At 41.9% G+C, this 23876-nt stretch overlaps 1 protein-coding gene across 14 annotated transcripts in view; it reads right to left on the bottom strand.

Annotated features, from left to right (window-relative positions):
* Positions 1 to 23876, bottom strand: part of VPS13B (vacuolar protein sorting 13 homolog B) — a 943390-nt gene that overhangs the window by 179535 nt on the left and 739979 nt on the right. For 13 of the 14 annotated variants that reach the window (XR_010598024.1, XM_065582180.1, XM_065582178.1 and 10 more), the window contains one exon: positions 4708 to 4845. Coding sequence is in view for 13 of the 14 variants with exons in the window: in XM_065582180.1 (XP_065438252.1) it covers positions 4708 to 4845 (138 nt within the window). In the remaining variant the exon portion in view is untranslated. Of the gene's footprint in view, positions 1 to 4707; positions 4846 to 15610; positions 18106 to 23876 lie in introns of those variants that run through there. The other variant, XM_024105289.3, reaches the window with a different exon arrangement.

The following is a 23876-nucleotide window of genomic DNA, read 5'->3' as shown; positions in this document are numbered from 1 at the left end:
CTAAATTAGGTGTCCTGCCCTGGTAAGCAGAATAGCTCAGGCCATTTTAGTATTATTTGCATTAATCTGGGCTTCATGGTTAGCTAATTTGGTAAAAAGTCTGGCCATTGGTCAGGTGGCCATCTGTAGGAACCCCTTGGTGCAAAAACTATTTCAAATCATGTCTTTAATGGTTTTTCTCCTCTATATTTATTTAAAGTTGCCGCTAAGTAGCCTTTTTACAGAGGGCCTGAAGATGAGAAGCCTGAGGAGTGGAGATTGAAACTGGGCAGGCAAGGACAACAGGACTGAGACAAGGAGCTGGGGCGAGCAAGAGATGGGACTAGTAAAGGGATAGGTTGGAAGGGATGGGGCAGAAGAGGACAAACTTGGGGAAAACAGGCAGAAGAGTTTGTGCCCTTTAGAGGACACTCCTTTTCAGAGGCTGGAATGGAACCCAAGATTACTGAGTATCACCATTCCTCTGCTGTCACACACATCTGTGGCAAAATATGTCTCTCCCCCCTCTAGTGCTGCTCCACACAGAGGAAGACAGCCTATTATTGCTATCAGTTATTCTGTTAGCTCAAGTGGCAGAGGTCTGTGTGGTGGATCCTAAAGTTCCAACCCTGCTGATGACCCATATAGGTGTGAGCAGGATGCCACATGGTGGAATTTCCATTTCTTCAGTTTGTGTTTTTAAAATCGTGAGAAATTACACATACAAAACCCACATTGAACATTATTAAGGTTGCAAAGTCAAGTACACCAAAATTAAGACATGCCAAAATTAAGGTTGCCCATGCATGCGTATACTGTATGATACTGTCTTTAATTACATGATCACATACAATTTCTTCCATAAAACTCTTGTCTCATTCAGTGCACAGGATGGATCTGCTCTGGGGATGAACAGGTTTTAATAATGTGCAGTAAATATAGCATGGAGGAAACACATTGAACAATGAAGAGAAAATAAAATATTGAACAGCTGCTCATTAACTGAGCCATGTCCATTCTGTGCACTGAATGAGGCAAGGATCCAGTGGAAAAAGTAGAATGTGATCATGTAATTAAAGATGCTAATATAACTCATATACATAAGGGGGATAAATTAAGGTGTCACATTCAATCTTTGCAAACCTAACTAATGTTCTTTTAACATTACTCCTGGGGGGATTCTGTGTGACTGTGCGCCCGCAGAAAACATTCCCCCCCCCCGCCCCACAGAATTCTTGTGCTTCTCTGCTGAAAATGGCAGGGAAGCCGCGGGGGGCGCAGTTTTTGGAGGGAGATTGCCCCCCCAATAGAGGTGAGGCATGGGGGGCACATGGGGTTACCTGCCACTGCCCCCCTCATTTCTGCAAGCGCAGAGCTGCCCAGCTGAAGGAGGCTGCATCTTGGCTCTGCTGACTATAGCTCAGTGGTTTGAGCACTGGCCTGCTAAACCCAGGGTTGTGAGCTCAATCCTTGAGAGGGCTATTTAGGGAACTGGGGTTAAAAAAAAAAAAAAAACCTGTCTGGGGATTTGTCCTGCTTTGAGCAGGGGGTTGGACTAGATCAGGGGTCTCAAACTCAAATGACCATGAGGGCCACATGAGGACTAGTGCATTGAACCAAAGACCGCATCACTGACACCCCCCCTTGCTGCCCCCAGCCCTGCCCCCATTCCACCCCTTCCATTAGGTCCTGCCCCATTCCAACCCCTTCCCCGAAGTCCCCACCCCAATGCTGCCCCCAGGGGGTGCAGAAATGGTGCAGGGTGTGGCAGGAGCTCAGGGCAGGGAGTTGAGGTGCAAGTGGTGTGCAGGGTGCAGCAGGTGGCTCAGGGCAAAGAGTGCAGGAGGGGTGTGGGATGCGGCAGGGTGCTGGGGTGCAGGAGGGGTGGGGGATGTGCCAGGGGGCTCAGGGCAGGGGGTTGGGGTTCAGGGTGCAGCAGGGGGCTCAGGGCAGGGGGTTGGGGTTCAGGGTGCGAGCTCCTGCCTGGCGCCACTTACCTAGAGCGGCTCCTGGGTGGCAGCGGCGCGCACTGGGGCCAGGGCAGGCTCTCTGGCTGCCTTCCCTGGCCCCCGGCCCTGCGCCGCTCCATTCCAGGAAGCAGATGGAACCGTGTCCCTGGAGCCCCTGAGGAAGGGGGAGGCTCAGGGTTCCGTGCGTGCGCTGCTCTTGTCGCTCCTCTAGGTACTTCCCACGAAGCTCCCATTGGCCGCGGTTCCCTGTTCCTGGCCAATGGGAGCTGCGGGGGGCGGTGCCTGGAAGGAGGCAATGCAGGAGCCTTCTGCCTCCCAGCCCGAAGGGGCATGCTGCCAACTGCTTCAGAGAGCGCGCGGGCCTCGCAGCGCCACAGGGGGCAATCCTGCGGGTAGGCAGAGGGGCGTGGAGCTTGGTGGGCCACACGCAAGAGCCCCGCGGGCTGCATGTTTGAGACCCCTGGACTAGATGATCTCCTGAGGTCCCTTCCAACCCTGATATTCTATGATTCTATGACTATGCAGCTGAACTCCGCCTCCTGGGTCCTACTGCCAGTCGTGCTCCCCTTCTGTGTTCTGGGAGCCTTCCTGTTTTCTGTTCAACAGAGAGTGCCTGCAGTGGGGCTGGGTAAGGATGGGGGTGGAATAGGGCAGGGGGACAGGAATGTGGGAGTGCGGGGAGGGGGGATGGAGAAGAAAAGGTGTAGGGGAATTGCGGGAGGAAGCAGGAGCTTGGCATGCGGCATCCCCTCGGCAGCAGCTGGGGCTCCCCTGTTAAACAGGCCCATTGAACCCTCACCCTGACAAGCCCTACCATCCTACACCTGGTCCCCTCCGATGAGCCCCCCCACACCCAACCCCCACCCCACTGATCCCCAACCAGCTGCACCTGGACCCCCACCCCATCAAGCCCCACTGCCCCAGCACCCGGACTCCCCACTGAGCCCTCCACACTCAGACCCCTTCCCCAGCGAGCCCCATCTCTGCAAATACAGACCCGCTCCCCTCCCCCCGGCTGAGACCTAACCACCTTCACCTGGATCCCCTGCAGAGTCCCATTGCCCCTACACCCTGAAACCCCCAGCCCCCCATATGAGCTACTGTGCATCCAGATCTCCCACTGAGTCGCCTGCTCCCAGATTGCCCCACACCTGGACCCCCCACACTAAACCCCTCCACACTTGGATCCTGCTGGCCTGAGCTTTCCCACCCACACCTGGTGCACCTGGTGCAGAGGGGCAGAGCCCCAGGGTGTTTCAGGGCAGGCCCAGCCCTTGCTCTGTGTCAAGGTCAGGTGCAGCCTCACTGCTGAGTCCCTGTACCAGAGAAGGTGGGGGCTTCAGGGTGATCTCCTACCTCAATGCAGCCAGTGGCCTGTGCTCCCCACTGCCATGCTGGAGCCACATTTATTTACTAACAAAATCTGCAGAATTTTAAAATATTGTGCGCATAATTTTTATTTTTTTTGGCACAGAATTTTAAATGTTGCAGATATAAATTTTGTATCCACACAAAGCTCTAAACAATTCTTTCCTGGGGTCCAATTTATTGAGTCCCCAGGTGCATGCTGGCCCTCTAGGCCCCCAGCCCCAGTTCAGTGTCTCTCTCTCCCAGTAATCCAAAGTAACGCAAATCTTCCAAAAATAGAACACAAATGCACACAGCTGAAACTTCAACCCAGCTGCAGCTAGGCACAGCCCCACCTCCCCGAAAGGACTATCTTTCTGCTTCCCATCACCTCCTGCCTGTAGTTTGTCTTCTTCACAGGCCTTTCCAACTGAGCCTTTGCAGTATTTCCCCTACTTGGACAGGGTCTCTCCAAGGCCTCCTTGCATGAAGAGCTTTCCTCACTCTTCTGCTTCTTGAGCTTTTCCCTTACTGACTCTGACATAAATGTAGATTCCTGGGTTCCCCCTTTAACTGCAACTTCCTGCTCCTTTTGCACTGGAATCATTGATTCCTCTCAGTGTGGGCTCATCCTGTAATCAGGGTTGATGGGGAAAGGCACTCTGTTACATAGGGTTTTTCTTCATGTGTAATTTATATATAAAGAATATGTGATGTTGTCTTGTATAAAGCTTTTATTGACATGAGTTTGGGATTGTTCATGAGGGGCGAAGCCACAAATTATGCATGTTGTCTCAAACAAGTGTTGATAAAAACCTTTTATACCATGCTACCAGATATTCTAAATATGCTATATTAGTTATAGAAATAGTTTTATAATAGCTATTTTATTTTGTAAAACTATTTTAGAAGATGAAAATTTTATTGAGAGTATTTTTGTTTTGTATCTCTACACCTGTAATACCAGGTGTCCAGATTACCATGAATCCAACTGAACAGAGTTCAGAGGGAATAGTATAAACCTCTAAAAATGACTTTAAATAGCCTTTCTACACGTGCCATACATTTTACAGTCTCATAGCTTTCCAAAGCCTAGAAGCAGGTATTTTCTGTTCTACTAGAAATCTACAAATTGAAATTTCTAGGGGTTAAGGCTCCAGTGCCTAGTCCTGAAAGATAAGAAGTTTACCCGGCCTTAAATCTGCCACTTTAATTCTGTTCAACCTGGGCCTCTCTCCAGTGTAGTTTTTGGCAAAAATGAATACACAAAATTAAATTAAAAAAAAATCCACGTTTATGGAGAAGGGAGGAAACATTTTTCTGGCATGTTCATTTATAAAGAAATGATGGCTCTATACGCACACACAGATTACATTAGAAAATTCATTTTGATCAAAAGTGCACCACTTACCTGGCCCATTGAGAAAGTCTTTAATTTGCAGTGTGATGAGAGGTGGTGGAATGCCACTTTTAGCATCTATCTCTCCTGCTACTGTCTGTAGCCAAACCTTGCAGTAATCAAGAGCTTCTGGGAGTGTCTTTCCAGGATCTGCAGGTTATAAGATAATCATAATATTTATTAATGATATGCTAGTAGTGTGATAAAATAGAATAGGGGAAGCAAAACAAAACAAGGTTAAGCATATACACATTACTATAGCATTTATATACTATTTTATATGCAGGGTTTGTCATTATATATAGAGAGCCAGTATATCTGCATGTACATTAGTGTGTGCATATGTATATATGACAGAGTACATTACAATAATTATACTTAATTTTCAGAGGGGTAGCCCTGTTAGTCTGAATCTGTAAAAAGCAACAGAGGGTCCTGTGGCACCTTTAAGACTAACAGAAGTATTGGGAGCATAAGCTTTCGTGGGTAAGAACCTCACTTCTTCAGATGTTTGCATCTGAAGAAGTGAGGTTCTTACCCACGAAAGCTTATGCTCCCAATACTTCTGTTAGTCTTAAAGGTGCCACGGGACCCTCTGTTGCTTTATACTTAATTTGTAATGTGTGCAAGAAAAGCCAAATACTATATTAGTAAATATAAAAAGACATTGACATGGTTGTTCTTAGTATCTGTTCAGTTTAGCTTAACTGCAAGGAACATTTTACTTATTCTTCCTAAAATGGGTTTATTAGCTAAAAGTTGCTATTAGTGAAATGAAACCTTTACTAGTTACTACATCTAGATTTTCTTTGCATCATAGTAAACACAAACAACAGAAAGCACAAATTGTACAGAAGTCTAAAAAATCAGAACATTACATGCTCAAGCATGCTATGTAGTTATTTAGAGTTTCACTGACATTGCGGTCACTTTTTAGCACTAGGCTTTTGAAGTTTGCTTCAGTAGCTACTGCTGCAGGTATCCTTTAATGGTATTCCTTTTGTCAATCCTTAATATTCACAAATATGAATAAAAGGTCAAATTAACTTTTGCTCAGTGCTATGTATTTCTTCACTTTCTGGCTCCCATAGATGACAAAAACATCACCAGATTATTTTTAATCTTTGGCAATCCCCAGCATTTTTTTAAATAACTCTATTAAAAAGTAACTGCTGAATTTTGGCATTTCATGATTTTTTTAAAAATGTCTAAATATTCACAGTTTTTCTTTAGTTCCAAGACTGTTTCTCTCTTTGATTTTATGATCACAGAATGCCCTGCTGGCCTTTGCCCTTTTCTATTTTATAATTATTATTTTTTGTCGTCGAGTTCCTCTCATTTTTAGTTAATTTGAAAAGTGTTACTATAGTTTTATTTATCTTGGGTTTTACTGATGGGATTCCTTTCAATATCAGCATTTACATACCCACCATTATAGTCAACATATGGTAATATAGTATCACAGTCATATGTGACCTGGGTATAGAAAGTCAGCCTTGGAATTTGTATTACTTGACCTTATCATGTGATTCATATAAAACTTGGCACATATGAACCTTATGTGATTTCAAAGAACAGACGGAAACCAATTGATCGTGACTTTAGATCTCTATGGAAAAGATCAAAAGTTAGCACATTCTTCTGCTTTTATTTGATCAATTTTCAGGCAAGCAATGACTTTAGAGCAGTGTATATACTGTGTGGTATTTACATTACAGACAAAATACTTTTTTCCTTTACATTCTTCCCACTATCCATTTATAAAGTCACTTCTCAACAGTTATTTTAAGAGCTCTTCATTCCTGATCACTGCATACAGTATACATGTACTTTGTCCATTTATATTTCTTCATTTTCTATGCTTATTATACTTTCTCTTTAATTTTGCTGAACGGTATGGTATGGTGTATTCCTTCATATATTATTAGCTCTTCAGGGCAAGAGTGTGTCTTTCTCTGTATCTAAACACTGCCTAGCATAGTATAAATAATATGCAAATGTGCAAATAATAAATAACAACCGATTTTTTTATTACTATCTAGGTTCGTATGTCACAGTTTATAAATTATGCTACATTCTTATATTCTCATTTCCTTATTCTAAATGTACAGCTTCAGAAGAACTCACAACAATTTGGTTTCTGTAGAAACTACTGTTACTTCCAAATACTCTTGTTGTTCTAAACATTGTCATTTTTGCCAAACCACAAAGTCTTATTTTTTGTACTAACTGTCCATCATATTGTTACTAACATCATACAAATGTCAGTTATCACATAATGAAAGCCTTGTAAAGATTACAGAATATAACGCAATTAATGTCACTGATCTATATAAACTGATAGGTAGGTATTATTGCTAGAAAAAAAATCTGCAAATTTTGTCCACCTTTTCTATTGCTTAATACTTGTATGCACTTTTCTATGATCCATCTAAAGAAGTATTTATACTATAAAATGCCTAGCTCTTTAAATATGAAGATATCCAACAAAATAGATGAAAAGTGTTAACATATGGGAAAGCTCTTTGATTACATATTAGATTCATGTTCATCGGGGATTTTTAATTCTCCCGATAGCCTAAAAGATCCAAATGATGCCAAACCTGGATCATGAATGAAGTTCTTAAGTAATGAGAAGAAAACAATGATTGAAAGTCTGCAAAGTTAAGATTGGGTGGTGAAATAACTGGGTTATTCAGATGCTAATACTGAGTAACTGGAGTGTGCAAGAAAAATTACCAGGAGGCTGGACAGATTAATTTATGAGGAAAGGTAAAAGGAGTAAAATATGACTTGCTTGACTGAGGTACAATCTAGGGAGGAAAACAGTGTACAAATATTTGTAGGATTAAACACCAAGGAAGGAATAAATCATTCAGCATGTCACAGAGGGTATAAATTATCACAAAAATAATGGAATGAAATTTAGAAGAGAGAAAATTTAGGCTGAATATTAAAGAACTTCCTGATGGTGAGATTTATTAGAATATGCAATAATCTCTTCAGGGAACTGGTGGAAACACTATAATTTAGAATGTTTAAAAATAGAATGAAGAAAACACTATAAAATGTACAATAGGGACCAATTATGCATTGGCAGGGAACTAGGCTAGATGAAGTACTATAATAGTTCACTGCCACCTCCATTTCCTATGATGCCCTCAAAAATCAACACTTCGATTTGTAGTTATTTGTTTTAATAAAAGACCTTGGAAGTCAGAGGGATGGAGATGTGAGTAAAAAGGAGAGGGCAGGATGACTACTGAGGAACCAGTGGGGGCAGGGAGGAGGGGGAAAGCGGACAGGAGAAGATGAAATACACAAAGAGGGGAAAGAGAGAAGTCAGACATGTTATCTACTGCATGATGTGATATATTACTCTGTGGCATCAAAGATAAAAAGCATATGAATAACTATTATGTATTGACAGCCAAGATGGTAATTTTGAGACCCTGAGAATCAGAGGCTCTGTCAACTGAAAATGAATGGATTGCATCTCTGCCAGAAGCTGCCTCCTACAGAAAAAATCTGATATAGGATTCAACATAATGGGTATAAACATGGGTACATAGGAATTGCCACAGTAGATCAGACCCTGTGTGGAAATAGTCCAGGATCCCGTCTGATGGGGGTCAGTACCAGATACGTCAGAGGAAGGTGAACCCGGAAGTAGACAAATGTGGTTATCCTGTTCCCAATGAAAAACTCATCTGATCCCTAATAGTTAGAAAGGGGTTTAAACGCTGATTCATGAGGTTTTATAACCTTTCCAAAACTCTTATTTTAGAATTAACTAATTATAGATAACATTATTGTTATCTATAAATCCAACCCCTCTTTGAATCTCGCTAAGTTCTTGGCAATGATACCATGTGCCATCTAATACTCTGTTGTGCTTTTTTCACTTTTGAATTTTCAGACTTTTGATTTCACAGAATGCCCCCTCAATTCTTGTGTTAGGAGACAGGTAAAAAGTAGGAACTCCTGATTAGAGGTGGGGAGGAAAAGGTAATTCTATTCTGTGGAGGATTTAACTATTTCTAAAACTGGTTTCATTTTGGGACAAAACCCAAATATTTCAAAATTCTTTGTGAAAGGGAAAGGATCCTGGGCTCTCAGAGCCTGAACTGCCAAGGAGCCTGAGCCTGGGAGTTTGGCAGCTGGGACTCTCAGGACCTCCAGGCTCACCATCAGCTTGCCAGGCAGGCTGCCAAGAAGCTGGATACGCAAGCTGGCAGGAAATCAGGCAGATTTTTGTTGTAAATTTGGTGAAATCGAACCATCTCCACAAAACGTTTTGATTTTGATGAATCTGCAAATTCCCATGGAAAAAAACAGTTTGTCAGTATTTCTCCTGCTAGCTCTACTCCTGGTCTATCTTCTCCATAAAATTCATCATTTTGTATTATTTTATTGAATCCCCTCTTATTCATCTCCTTTCTAAGGTAATTGTCCCAATCTTTTCAGTCTCTCTCTGGCTATAGGTCTCAATCTTTAACTTTAACTGAGTGGATCTGTTTCGCATCGGGTCCCACATGGGTCAGTTCTTGGCCCTATTTAACATTTTATCAATAACCTGGAAGAAAATATAAAATCATCACTGATAAAGTTTGCAAATGACACAAAAATTGGGGGAGTGGTAAATAATGAAAAGGACAGATCACTGATGCAGAGCGATCTAGATTGCTTGGTAAACTGGATGCAAGCAAACAATATGCATTTTATTACAGCTAAATGTAAATGTATATATCTGTGAACAAAGAAAGTAAACCATACTGACAGGATGGAACACTCTATCCTGGGAAGCAGTGTTTCTGAAAAAAAATCTGGGGGCTGTGGTGGATAAACAGCTGAACATGAGCTCCCAATATGATGTTATGGCCAAATGTGCTAATGGAATTCTGGGATGCATAGACAGGGGAATCTTGTGTAGGAGCATAAAGGTTATTTTAGCTCTGTATTTGGCACTAGTGCAACCACTGCCAGAATATTGTGTCCAGTTCTGGTGTCCACAATTCAAGAAGGATGTTGACAAATTACAGAGGGTTCAGAGAAGAGCCACAAGAATAATCAAAGGATTAAAAAACATGCCTTACAATGACAGACTCAAGGAACTTAATCTATTTAGTTTACCAAAGAGAAGGTTCATGGGTAACTTGACTACAGTCTATAAAAGTACATACATGGGAAACAAAAATTTAATAATAGGCTCTTCAACCTAGTGGAGAAAGGTGTATAACACAGTCCAACGGCTGGAAGTTGAAGCCAGACAAATTCAGACTGGAAACAAGGCATATATTTTTAACAATGAGAATAATTAACCATTGGAACAATTTATCGAGAGTCATGGTGGATTTGCCATCACTGACAATTTTTAAATCAAGATTGGGTGTTTTTCTAAAAGATATGCTGTAGGTATTATTTTGTGGAAGTTCTATGGCATGTGCTATACAGGAAGTCAGACTAAATGATCACAATGATCTGTTCTGGCCTTAGAATCAATGAATCTACGAATGCGAGAGTTGTCCATGCCCCTAATCATTCTCATTGTCTATTTCCAAGCTTTCTCTATTGCTGCAAGATCCTTTTTTGAAATGTGGTGACCAGTACTGCACACAGCATTCCAGATTAGAGAAAGCCATTGATTTGTATAATAGCATTATCGCGTTTTCTGTTTTACTCTCAATCCCATTGTTTATACCTTCTAATATTTTGTTTGTTTTTTTGACTGCAGTTGCACATTGTGCAGAGGTCTTCACCGAGTTGTCTGTACTGATGCCCAAGTCCTTTTACTAAACTGATACTGTTAATTTAGAGCTTTGTACGATGTATGAGAAGTTCAGATTTGAATTTCATTTGCCATTAATCTTACACAGAAACATGGGTTGGAATATTTTAAATTGTAAAGGACCTCTCATACTTTCCAGCACAAACACCAGTTTAAGGGGAAAAAACACTATAAAATTGACCTCACAGACTGTCCATAGCATTCTCCTTTTAAGTGTGTATGGGAAATTAATGGCTATGCACACAGTGGAAAAGCCTGAAGAAGGAAATACAGCTTGAAATGTATTCTAAGGTCCTTCCTCTGCACATGGGCCCACCTGTGTGGAGCTCTTTGCAGTATAAAGGCCTAAATGTGGCCAGAAGTAGGCTAAAATTATTAGTATCTTTCAGTGGGATTGTGGGTAAGTCTTTTAACCTCACTATGAATTGTTTTCCTCATCTATAAAACAAGAATAATTAAGGCTGTCAAGCAATTAAAAAAATTAAACGCGATTAATCCTGCGCACAATCGTGCTGTTAAACAATAAGAGAATACCATTTATTTAAAAAATTGTTGATGTTTCCTACATTTTCAAATATCTGATTTCAATTACAACACAGAATACAAAGTGGACAGTGCTCACTTTATATTTATTTTTTATTACAAATATTTGCACTGTAAAAAAAAAAAGAAATCCTATTTTTCAATTCACCTAATATAAGTACTGTAATGCAATCACTTTATCATTGAACTTACAAATGAAAAAAAAAACTGCGTTCAAAAATAAAACAATGTAAAACTTTAGAGCCTACAAGTCCACTCAGTCCTACTTCTTGTTCAGCCAATCGCTCTGACAAACAAGTTTGATCAGGAGATAATGCTGCCTGCTTATTGTTTACAATGTCACCTGAAAGTGAGAACAGGAATTCACATGGCACTGTTTTAGCCGGCGTCACAAGATATTTACATGCCAGATGCGCTAAAGATTCATATGTCCCTTCATGCTTCAACCACCATTCCAGGGGACATGCGTCCATGTGATGGCAGGTTCTGCTCAATAATGATCCAATGCAGAACAGACCGGAGCATGTTCATTTTCATCATCTGAGTCAGATGTCACCAGCAGAAGGTTCTCTTTTTTCATGGTTTGGGTTCTGTCATTTCCGCATCGCAGTGTTGCTCTTTTAAGACTTCTGAAATCATACTCCACACCTCATCCCTCTCAGATTTTGGAAGGCAATTCAGATTCTTAAACCTTGAGTTGAGTGATGTAGCTGTTTTTAGAAACCTCACATTGCTACCTTCTTTGCGTTTTATCAAATCTGCTGTGAAAGTGTTCTTAAAACAAACATGTGCTGGGTCATCATCTGAGACTGCTATAACATGAAATATATGGCAGAATGCGAGTAAAACAGAACAGGAGACATACAATTCTCCCCCAAGGAGTTCAGTCACAAATTTAATTAACGCATTATTTTTTTAACAAGCATCATCAGGATGGAAGCATGTCCTCTGGAATGGTGGCCGAATTATGAAGGGGTATAGGAATGTTTCGTATATCTGCCACGTAAATATCTTGCAACGCCGGCTACAAAAGTGCCATGCGAAAGGTTGTTTTCACTTTCAGGTGACAATGTAAACAGGGCCTCCCGGGAGGGGGGCAAGTGGGGCAATTTGCCCCAGTCCCCGGGCCCCACAGGGGCCCCCACGAGAATATAATATTCTATAGTATTGCAACTTTTTTATGGAAGGGGCCCCCGAAATTGCTTTGCCCCAGGCCCCCTGAATCCTCTGGACGGCCCTGATTGTAAATAAGAAACAGGCGGTAGTGTCTCCCACAAATATAAACAAACTGGTTTGTCTTATAGATTGGCTGAACAAGAAGTAAGACTGAGTGGACTTGTAGGCTCTAAAGTTTTACATTGTTTTGTTTTTGAGTGTAGTTATGTAACAAAAAAATCTATATTTGTAAGTTACACTTTCGTGATAAAGAGATTGCACTACAGGATGAGATTAATTGAAAAATACTATTTCTTTTGTTGATCATTTTTACAGTGCAAATATATGTAATAAAAATAATAATAGAAAGTCAGCACTGTACACTTTGTATTCTGTGTTGTAATAGAAATCAATATATTTGAAAATGTAGAAGAACATGCAAAAATATTTAATAAATTTCAATTGGTATTCTATTGTTTAACAGTGCGATTAATCACGATTAATTTTTTTGAGTTAATTGTATGAGTTAACTGCGATGAATCGACAGCCCTAAGAATAATATTTCCCTACCTCACAGGTGTTGTGAGCCTAAACGTATTAGTGTTTGCAATGTACTTTGAGATACTTGGATAGAAGGCTGTTCAGAAGGGCAAAGTATTATTTTCATGTTTTATAAACCAATTACATTATTTACTTAAAAATGGGAGAAGTGACAGACAAAGACAAATGATTATAAACCAGTGTAGCTAACCAAACAAGGAAAAGGGATTTTATTCAGTATAAATAAAATGTTAGAAAATAATTAATTCTATTACTTGATTTACCATTGTAAATTAATTCAATGATAACAAATCTATATACAATTTGTTCCTATATTTGCCTGTATATTATTTTATGGAGATCATTAAAAGGGACAGAGGTTCAATATTAGCGTTTCAAACAACAACATCAGTATTTAACCTTTTTACTACCACCACTTTAGATGAAATTTTTAAAAGTGTCACGCTCACGGAAGATCTTAAGTCCTATTGATTTTCAATGGGTATTTCAACAGGCATTTTTGAAAACTTTACTCTTTATATTAATGCATTTAAAGAAAACCACTTTTCACTCTTTAGGATATTTGTTTACTTTTTGTATCTCTCCCACCTTTGACTATGAATGTTTAACAACAGTTTCACTTGGGTTTATAGTTAGCGTTTAGTTAATTTCACATGCAGTTTCTCATTCACTAGCACAAGGTGGCAACCTGCTTTGCTTGTAAATGCTAAAGCAGAATGTTTGGTTATTTTAATTGTTTCACTAGCTCCCTCTTCTCTATTATATCAAAGAAACTACCTGTCTTCACTTTCAAGGCCCTCCACAATGTGTCCACACCCAACTGTGATCTCTCATTCAGTATTGAAAGCCCCCCCCACATACATCTGATCAGCCCATGATGTCAGCTGCCAACTTATTAAATTTTCAAACAAGCAACTCTGTGCTTTCTCTCATGCTGCCTCTCACAGCTGGGCAGGGGTGAAAGTAACTCTTTAAACTTACCGGTATGGGGTCCGGCTCTGTCACCCCCCAAAGGGGCGGAGTCTTGGGCAGAAGGGGCGGAGCTGGGGGTCAGCATACCCCAGCCAGTCCATCCACGCTCCCTGGCCCATGCTGCCCGGAGCTCCAGTGGCGGTTTAAAGGGCCTGGGCTCCGGCTGCCGCTGCCGCTCCTTTTGCCTGCGCCCGGCAGCGGGGTGAGGGGTCAGCGACGTTAAAGCGCTGCCGCGGCAAAGGACCATTCTTAAAGCGCTGCCGTGGCAAAGGACGTCCCTGTCCCTTTTGCCTCCTCCGTCAGCAGTCCTTTAAGGACCCTCAAAGTGCTGCCGCGGCAGCGCTTTAACGTCGCTGCCCCTTTCCCGTCAGCGGCCCTGCTGGTAGGGACCCTACCGGCAGGGCCGCCAACAGGGGAGGCAAAAGGGGCAGGGACGTTAAAGCGCTGCATACGGGCTGGTACCCGGGTCTCACCAGTACACCATAACAGCCTGTACTGGCTCATTTTCACCCCTGCGCCTGGGAGAAGTTCCCCATAAACATCTGCAAAACTACCTCATTATCTTCCATTAAAACCCTCCTTAGACCTCTTTGCCATGATGCCTACAGAAAACTTGACAATGGTTTGGTTGCTGATGTGCTGATCAATATACCCTCACTGTTTTCTTGAACTCTCCTGTTGGTCTATCTGTATCAGCCTGTTGTCTCTTGTCTTGTACTTGATTGTAAACTCTGTGTGCCAGGGACTGTCTTTTTGTTCTGGATTTATAAAGCACACAGTCATAGTCCATGACTGGGACTTCTACGGTAATACAAAATAAATAATACAAATAAAAATTGTTTTCACTGCAATTTAAAGAACAGAAATATGGAAACATTTATATCAGCTTACAGCTAAGTTCTGGGACATATTTTTCCAAAGCATCCATTGAATACCTTTTGATAGGAAGTTCACAGACTTTTTGAAAAACTAAGGAATGCAGCTACCTATGGCAAACTTTAATCTGTGCTGCTCCAGGTAGTCCAATTTGTGCTTCCCTATATCCTTAGATGCGACTGTGCTGGAAAGTGAATTTACTCTAAGGGGAACAGGTGGCACTGCAACGTATTTCTTCAAGGATTCTGCCAGCGCATGGAACTTTAAAATCTTATTGATATACTGCAGGAGTCCACCAGCAGATGCTGCCTGGAGAAGCTGCCTGACATGGCCCCTGACATGGCCCCAGAACCACCCTATTTCGCTTGGGCCCCACACTAAAGCAGGGATGAGCTTCTAAGTCCACTCTCAGTGGACCCTCGTGCCATCAGAGGGCTGGACTGAAAAAAAAATGCATTCACTATGATCAAGATTGCTCTTTAGGTGGCCTTATAATGGCTGTTTTTGAAATGGTCCTTTGGAGGAAGTTGGAGACATTCTGTGCATAACAAATATTTCTTGGGAAATTTCTCTACTTTACAAATTACTAGGCTGCACATTCATCTCTCTAAAAACAAACACAAACACACAAACAACCACAAAAAGAAAATATTTTTTTCAAAAATGTCCTGGGAATCATGTTTAAGAAATGAGGCTACTAAATCTGGACTGCATTACCTGAAACAAAACAAATATGAATTTAAAAATATTTATAAGCTTATCTAATAATATTATGTTAAAAACAACTGCAGATACTTCTTCTTAAATGGGGTTGGCTAGTAAGCAGTTTTGAGAAACAAAGGTGCTGGCAGAAGAGGTCACTTTTGTTTAGATTTTGTTCCAAGCAGGGTGAGCATGGAATGAAAACGTTGCTTTATTTTTACATTTAAAATAGGAACCTGCTCACAGGTCATTTCACAAAGCAGCCATCCCCTTTAACAGGAAGTATTAAGCAATCAGTATTATTTATTTTTTAGGATATTTATTTTTATATGAAACTCCTATCCCTGGCTCTCAGAACCATCACAGTAATTAAGATTTACAAGTACAAAAATAAAACTCAGACAAAGCACAAATGTATAGTGGAACATCCATACACAACCACAATTCCACTTGCCCATAGTTATGACACTGTAACAAGCATCCCCTCCCCGACTAGCTGGGTTGCAGGGGTGTGTGATTTCAAAGAGGGGAATGGGAAGTGTTCTTTTGGGGAGTGGGCCACCAGTTGCTAGCTCCAGGAGAGGCAGGCACTGCTGTGGGTGGGCTCTGGCTGCATTAACATATGTTGGATATATTTCATTATGTGGTCTCACCTCATTTCTTTGGATACCCATGAAGCTACAAAATCAGTAATGACCCTTTCAGACAAACAAGGACATACTGTTTTCCTAGTTGTTTTTCTTTAGCATCAAAGATGTTTATGAATAAAAAACAAGAAAAAACATATATCTTGCTGAAGAAGATTTTGCAGTGAATATCAGACATGCTGACACTAAATTTCACTCACTTTTCCCTATCTATACACGTTTCTTACTTTCTTCTCCCACTATAACTTGCCTGTGAGAAATATCTGCACTTTCACTTTTAAAAATTAGCTGTCTGCAAAGAGGACAGGATAGACTTTTCTGGCCTTACTGCATTCTAATGCTTTTCAATACCTCTTACAAACTTAAGACATATACAAGGTTTACTGTGTCAGTTTGGATTTCTTTGGACTAATAATGACTCAAGATGTCTATTTTGCTTACAAACTGGAGGTGAAAACATTTAATGTGTACAACATTTTGTCTACAATGTCACATAGTTCCACTTGCTACATGACAGAGCTGCCACTATAAAAATAAATTAATAACTTGTGCCATAAATGTTTCCTTCTTTCTCCAAAACTATATAACGACTCCCCAATGCCTCTCCTCCCCCACCCAAAATTTACACTGGTTTGTGGTGTTAGTAATTCGGTGACAGGTTTAAGGTATGACATCACAAACAATAATGGATAGAAACAGGTGCTTTATCCCATTTCAGAACTGGGAATCTCTCTTTCCCAGTGCTATAAGTCTTTTGCTCTTAGCTCTGGCTCACATGATATTAGACTTTCAAATCATTATATTATGATGTAAAGAAAAGTTATTTTAGATTATTTTTGGAGTTTTAAAAAAAATTATTGCATGACCTTTACACACGGAACAGGCTGCAATTGGAATCTAGATTTCGTCAGTTTCGCACCGCACCTGCTCAGATTAGAATCCACTCAACATGAAACCCATATTAATTAGTCAATCAGGTACATGTAAGCACTAGGCAAACCGGAAAATAGGACAGATATATTGTCCTGACATATGGATAGAATTGTACTGAATGGCCTACGTTCATTCTGTCTCAAAGTTAAATGATAATATAAATAAAAATAGTGACAACAACATTTAGTTTTTCTATACTGCCTTTCTTTCTCTTCTTCCATATTACAAATGGAGAAACTGAGATGGGAGGATCACAGAGCCAGTCAGGGCAGAACCAGAAACAGAGCCCAGTTCTCTGGACTCAGTCTCCAATGCCCTATGCACTGGGCCAAAGTACCTTTCAAATGAGTTGGTTATCTCTTAATGAATAACGATGATTTAACATAGCGTTTAAGTGCTTTGCTGAATGACATGATGAAAGTCCACATAACACTGCACTAATTAGCATCCTTGTCAGCATTCGTAACAGAGAAGCCAAGAGTTGAAGAGTCATGACACCTGAATTACCCTCTACACGGTAGATTTGCTCCATCAAGAGCAGGATTAATTCACCCTGGAAATGAAATACTGGAAAGTCTGTACTAGTGATGTCTGTGCCATACCTATTCTGTGCATGGTGTCACAAAAATGGTGTAGGTGTCACAAAAATCTATAAACTGTACTTATTCTCTTACTTTGCAACCTGGGTATTTGGATATATGGTTCCAAATTCACCATGGGTAAAATAGGGTTTGTTTGTTTGACACAATACTCCAGTTGAGGCCTAATCAACATGAAACATTTTGTCAGAAAATGTTTACATTTTGGGGGAGCTGTTCAAAAGTCTGATATCTGATAAATTGTTTCAGGGGTGCTGGATTAATGGGCAGAGGACAGGTGTGGTGGTCAACAGTTCCTGATAAATGCAATCGTCATGTCTTTCCAGTTTATCATATGGACCGAGCTTGACAAATAATGAAAAATACTTTTGCTAACATTTTGTTTAATGAATCACTTGATGATTACCTGTTCTGTTGATTCCCTCTGGGGCACCTGGCATGGTCACTGTCGGAAGACAGGATACGGGACTAGATGTGTTATGTAAAGCCTCCGCTCAATCCAGCAGAATGCGATTGTGAGGGGAGCTCTTCTGATCTTCCATCTGTTCAACCAGCCCATTCATCCCACAAGCACAAGCGGCAGGGGCAAGTTGTCAGCAGCTAGCAATCTCCGCCGACAAGGCGTTGGAGAGAGCTGAACAGGTCAAGGAAGAGAGGAAACAATCGAAGGAGTTGGAGGTCCAGGTGGAGTGTTTGCAGGGATTGGTATTAGAGCATGGGACCTGTCTGGGTGGGAGAGCAGCAGGCCTACCGGGATCATGGACAAAGGCATCGCTCTGATATGACCCCGGAGACTGGGACGGGGACATATGGTACGATCCTGACCTGGGATGGCCGCCAGATGGGCCGGGAGCTCGGCCAGCCCTGGTGGCAGCTGTGCAATGGTTAACTTTCCAGCATGGCCCCCTGGCCCAGGGAGGGAGCCCTGGACCCGTAACTTGGGTAAATATACAGGAAATAGCCTTGACCCCTGCGGAGATAACTTCTCTGGCTCAGGGGTTAGGTCCAGCCAAAGCAATCACATTCTCGGAATGAGCATATCAGTTTCTGATGGCGATAGAGGATCAGGGGTTAAACCCAGAGGAAGTTAGGAAGCTGTTGAGGATGGCATCCACAATACCGGGGTGCGATATGGGAATTGCACTGCGGACGCAGGCAGCTGGATGGTGGCAGTCCTCGTTCGTGCTAGTTTGCAATTTGGCTCAAGGAGAGGCACTGCAGGAGGTCAGCCACCAGTATGCAGCAGGCTCCCCCACTCCAGGAGAGGCCCCTGATGTCTTTGTGGAGAGAATGGTATTAGCGGGATTGTTAACTGGACGGTATCCGGCCCGTGCCCGGGGGGGGCGGGGGGGGCGATCCCCAGGACCCTGTCTGAGATTGTGGTTCCAACGGCCAAATTAAGGCTTATTGCAGCAATGTTGCTCAAAGATGTCCAGATGGCTATGGGAGTGTAGAGGCAGGGAGAGCCCTTAGACATATCACACCTTAAGGAAGCGGCGCGACAGGCCACCAGAGTGGTTGGTCAGCCCGGAGCTGGGGCTCCTGCTCCCGTCACTGCAGCCAAAGCCCCATGGACGATATCCTGATAATGGGAAGTGGGTCCATCAAGCATGTAGGAGGAACCACCCCGACTCCCCATGTTCCTCTCTATGATAGCCTACGGTTTACAAGGTTTAAGGTTTTTTTTGCAGCTTCTGTTTTTCAGAGCACCTGAAAGAGCTGGTACCAGCTGAAGGACAATTGAAACATATCATGGTGCATCATCACGACAAACCTCTACATTGTCTTATGTTCTGTGGTTTTGTGTTTCATGTTTTATGTTTGTCTTGTAGCGCTTGTCTCATTGCTAGCATTATGGTATATGGTGTTTAGGAAAAGGGAAAATACCGCATTAGGCACGGAACAGCAACAAACTATACTTACAGCCCTTTTTAACTCTAACCAGACCCCTCCCTCTCCCTACCCCTCCGCATCCTGCCAAATTGTCAATCACACACCTATCCCTGTGGTGGCCACCTCCATCCAGAAGCCTGTGATACATCAAGCTTATAACTACCTTTTTACCGATTGTTTACCTCTCCACTGAATACTCTGATTTTAATCTAAATGTAGTTCATGATAATGGCTGTTTGACACTCACTGTTACATCCTCCGGTCAACTTTTTGATATGTATTTCTGTTATTGTGGACATGCTACGTGTAATGAAAATCCAAAATTGTTCCGGCAATCAAAGTACTGGCGTGGATGAACGGAGGCATGCTGTCCCTCTTTGGATGGTCACCACAATTTGGGTGACCAAGGGGCGGGAAATGTTATGTAAAGCCTCCGCTCAATCCAGCAGAATGCGATTGTAAGATTTGTAACTTTTCAGTCATTGCTAGTATGATCATTAAGTTCTGTAATCTTTGCAAACTTTGTAACTTTAATTATTGTTAGCATAACCTTTTAAAGCTTTGTAACTCTTGCAAGCTTTGTAACCTTTTCACTTACCACTTGTATAAACCTCCAAGCATTGCAATATTCCATCACGCAATAAGAGAGTGTGAACAAGGGAGTGCGTGTGGGAGATAAGGGAGTGTGAACAAGGGAGTGTATGTGGGACTGGGCGGAGAGGGACTGCAAAGAGAATAGAGCCCGGAGACAGGAGTGTCTGATGTAATCTGCCCTGAGAAGGCAATCATGGGGTGCTGTAAAGAAAAGAAGAACCTGGTATGCATGAAAGGAACAAGGCCTGGGAATGCTTCTCGGTGTTGGACACAGAAGGGAAACTCAGTGCATGTGACAGAAGCCGCCCAGTTCCAAAAAGGAAGAAGGCATGCACAGAAGGCTGCTGCTTCTTGACCTGCTTGCCGGCCTGGATCCATGACCACAGGCGGACACACCAGATCTACTATGCTTCAGCTTCTCGGCTTCCTCTGCTGTCTCCGGTAACTCTCCGCCTCTGTGAGTGTGTGCGTGCATGAGGGGATGAATGCGATGAATGTGTGCGTGCATGAATAAGCCTCATCCCTTTTCTGTTTGATCCAACAGCGGCATTTAATAAAAACAATACAAGTGTAACCCTGGGTTGGTTTCTAGGCAAACTGAGGTAACAGGATGGACCTTTGGTTTGACCCAGTCTGGCTATTCTTATGGTTTTTAAAGTTGAGAGTATTCACTAATTATTCATACCATTCCATAAACTGTACGACTAATGAAAAATAGATGTACTGAAAACATTATTTAAACAGCACCACAAAATTAATCAAATAAACTATTCAATGAGTATGATTTGACTGTGTATGCATGTGTGTTTATACCATACCATATACACCACATATGCACAGGTAATATCCATGTGATATATTGTGGAACGATGTTATAAATGAATTTATCATATATGTATGACCACCTCATTGTTCTGTGGCAACTATTAGTCTTAATTTATTTCCCCGGGGATTTACAACATTCTGAACCCCTGAGTCATTGTTATCAAAATCAATCTGCAAAAGAAACATTTCTTTGTTGTCCTACAAATGGAGATATCCCACAAAATTACACCCACGTGAGGATGGACAAAACTCAGGTTTCGACTATAACAACTTTTCTACACATGAATATGTCTCAGGGGCTAGACTGCATGAGAAATGAGAGATTTCTAGCTTCATAATAGAACCCTACTCTTGCTTCCTCTCCTACAAGGTTCTAAGATGATGGACTTTAACTCTGTATTCTTTTTTTCCTATAGAAGAGAGATAAATTATTTTATACATTTTTATAAAACCTGAGTCCAGTGCAGTTGGATTAACAGTCACTAAGGGGCCTGCCTTTGTAGGGACACAAAAATATACTCAATCCAATCTTTCAAAACATTCCTAAAATAGTTTTTGAAACACAGATGGTATATATGAAATGCACAATGGGTTTGGGGGGGCATAAAGGTTTTATTGGCATTTATTTGGGATGCCTGCATAAGTCACTCATGGTTCTGCCAGTTGTGAGTAATGGTGACATTGCAAACGAGTGCCAAGAAAAAGTTTATAGCACACCATCATGCATTTCTCTTTCTCTCTGTATATATATTATACACCTACACAAATATAAACTGTACCTCCACTAGAAAGATTTAAGGAAAACAGCACTCATTTGTAAGATGTAATTTAAACACTAGTTTTCTTTTCCAATAATCTTTGATATAGGAAGGAATACAGTAAATGGTTGTACAGAGAAAACAGAAGCTAATTGGCTTCCTTCAATAAACCTTATATTGTTCTTCTATTTGGAAGATACATGCATGTCTTTCAGACAAAACTATTAGCAGGTGGTCAGAATATGTCAAAGAAATTCGCCTGAATATCTATCATACTGACTGACTGCAGCAGTTTAACAAATGTGGTGCAAAGCTCCCGATGCTATATTTTATGGCAATAAATAATGTAGTTCATGGCAATTTGCCCTAAAAAACGTGTGGTAGATCCCAGAAATAAAAATAATTTGAAAAACCATCAAGTTACCACATTGGGATGATGGTGTTAATTATGAGTGATTGAACCATGAATTATGAATATGGTAGGTCTTCCCAAAGAAGAAGCACTACAAACTGTGACAGATCCAGACCAGTGGGGTACAGGAGTCTGGTAGAGGGCAAATATACTGGTCACCGGATGAGTAGTTTTCTGTTCCCTGAGTGACCAGAGCAGGGGCTGCACTAGAGTAGTCAGGAACCTGCTAGAACCAGCTGCTAGAATCAATTAAGGCAGGCTAATCAGGGCACCTGGGTTTTAAAAGGAGCTCACTTCAGTTTGTGGTGTGAGTGTGAGGAGCTGGGAGCAAGAGGCGCAAGGAGCTGAGAGTGTGTGCTGCTGGAGGACTGAGGAGCACAAGCGTTATCAGAAACCAGGAGGCAGGTCCTGTGATGAGAATAAGGAAGGTGTTTGGAGGAGGCCATGGGGAAGTAGCCCAGGGAGTTGTAGCTGTCATGCAACTGTTACAGGAGGCACTATAGACTGCTGCAGTCCACAGAGCCCTGGGCTGGAACCCGGAGTAGAGGGCGGGCCCAGGTTCCCCCCAAACCTCCCAATTGACCTGGACTGTGGGTTCTTCCAGAGGGGAAGGTCTCTGGGCTGTTCCCCAATCCACATGGTGAATCTCTAAGGCAAGAAAATCCGCCAATAAGCACAGGACCCACCAAGATAGAGGAGGAACTTTGTCACAAAACTTTATATCACAGCACCATCACCTATTTTATTTAAGCCATACACTGGTTTTATTTTGGTATCTTTTTATGCTTTTATGCTGGGATTTTCAAGAGAATTTATGGCCATTAGGCACTGGGAGTTGGGTGCCTAACTCTTTTATACTCCTTTGGAAATCCCAGCCTTTGCTTTTAGACACTAAGGACTAGAGCTGTTTCAATAACTGATTTTTCAGTTTGCTTGTAGTTCTGAAAAATGGAAAAAACTTTTCCTTCTGGGTCAACCTGCAACCAAAACGTTTTGGAATTTTTGGTAAATTGAAAAGTCAGAAAAAACCATTTTGGGTTGATTGAAAGGTTTTGTTCCAATTTCACGCATTTTTACAATTTTTATTTATTTTTAAATGGAAGCAAAGGAAACTTGGAAATGAAGGATTAGATTCACAAAACTCAAGAGGAGGAGCAAAAAGTGGTGCTGATATACTGCTCCCTTATATCTAATAGTCCAGTGGATGGGGCATTCACTCAGGACATGGGAGAGACTGGTTTGAATCCCTGTCTGGAGCAAGAGCTTGAACACAGGTCTTCTACATCCAGGTGAGTGCCCTAATCACAAAAATATTGACTATTCTGGAGTGTGTTTTTTCTCAATCGCCCCTCTTCAAGCTGTTCCACTTTGTAATTATAAATAATTAAATATTATTTGGGCCAGAGACAGAGAATGACTTGCTGGTGGTTATGGCACTCCCTTCAGAAGGGGGACACCAGAATTGCAGTCCCTGCTCCAAGCAATACTTAATTATTTATACAAAGTGGAACCACTCAAACAGCAGAGATTGAGAAAAGCCCACCCCAAAATACCCTACAGCCTGCGATCAGGCCAATTACCTGGGATACAGGAGATCTGTGTGCAAGTCCTTGCTCCAGAGCAGGGAATCAAACCTAGATCTCCCACATCCCAGGTGAGTGATCTAACCACTGGGGGGTGTGTGTGTGTGTGTCAGAGTTTTGTATCAGAGGGGTAGCCGTGTTAGTCTGAATCTGTAAAAAGCAACAGAGGGTCCTGTGGCACCTTTGAGACTAACAGAAGTACTGGGAGCATAAGCTTTCGTGGGTAAGAACCTCACTTCTTCAGATGCAAGTAATGGAAATCTCCAGAGGCAGGTATATATCAGTGTGGAGATAACGAGGTTAGTTCAATCAGGGAGGGTGAGGTGCTCTGCTAGCAGTT

This window comes from Chrysemys picta, chromosome 2 (assembly GCF_011386835.1).
Source record: "Chrysemys picta bellii isolate R12L10 chromosome 2, ASM1138683v2, whole genome shotgun sequence".
Taxonomy (NCBI): domain Eukaryota; kingdom Metazoa; phylum Chordata; order Testudines; family Emydidae; genus Chrysemys; species Chrysemys picta.
The sequence above is the reverse complement of the archived record's forward strand: the minus strand, read 5'-3'. Positions and strand labels throughout refer to the sequence as shown.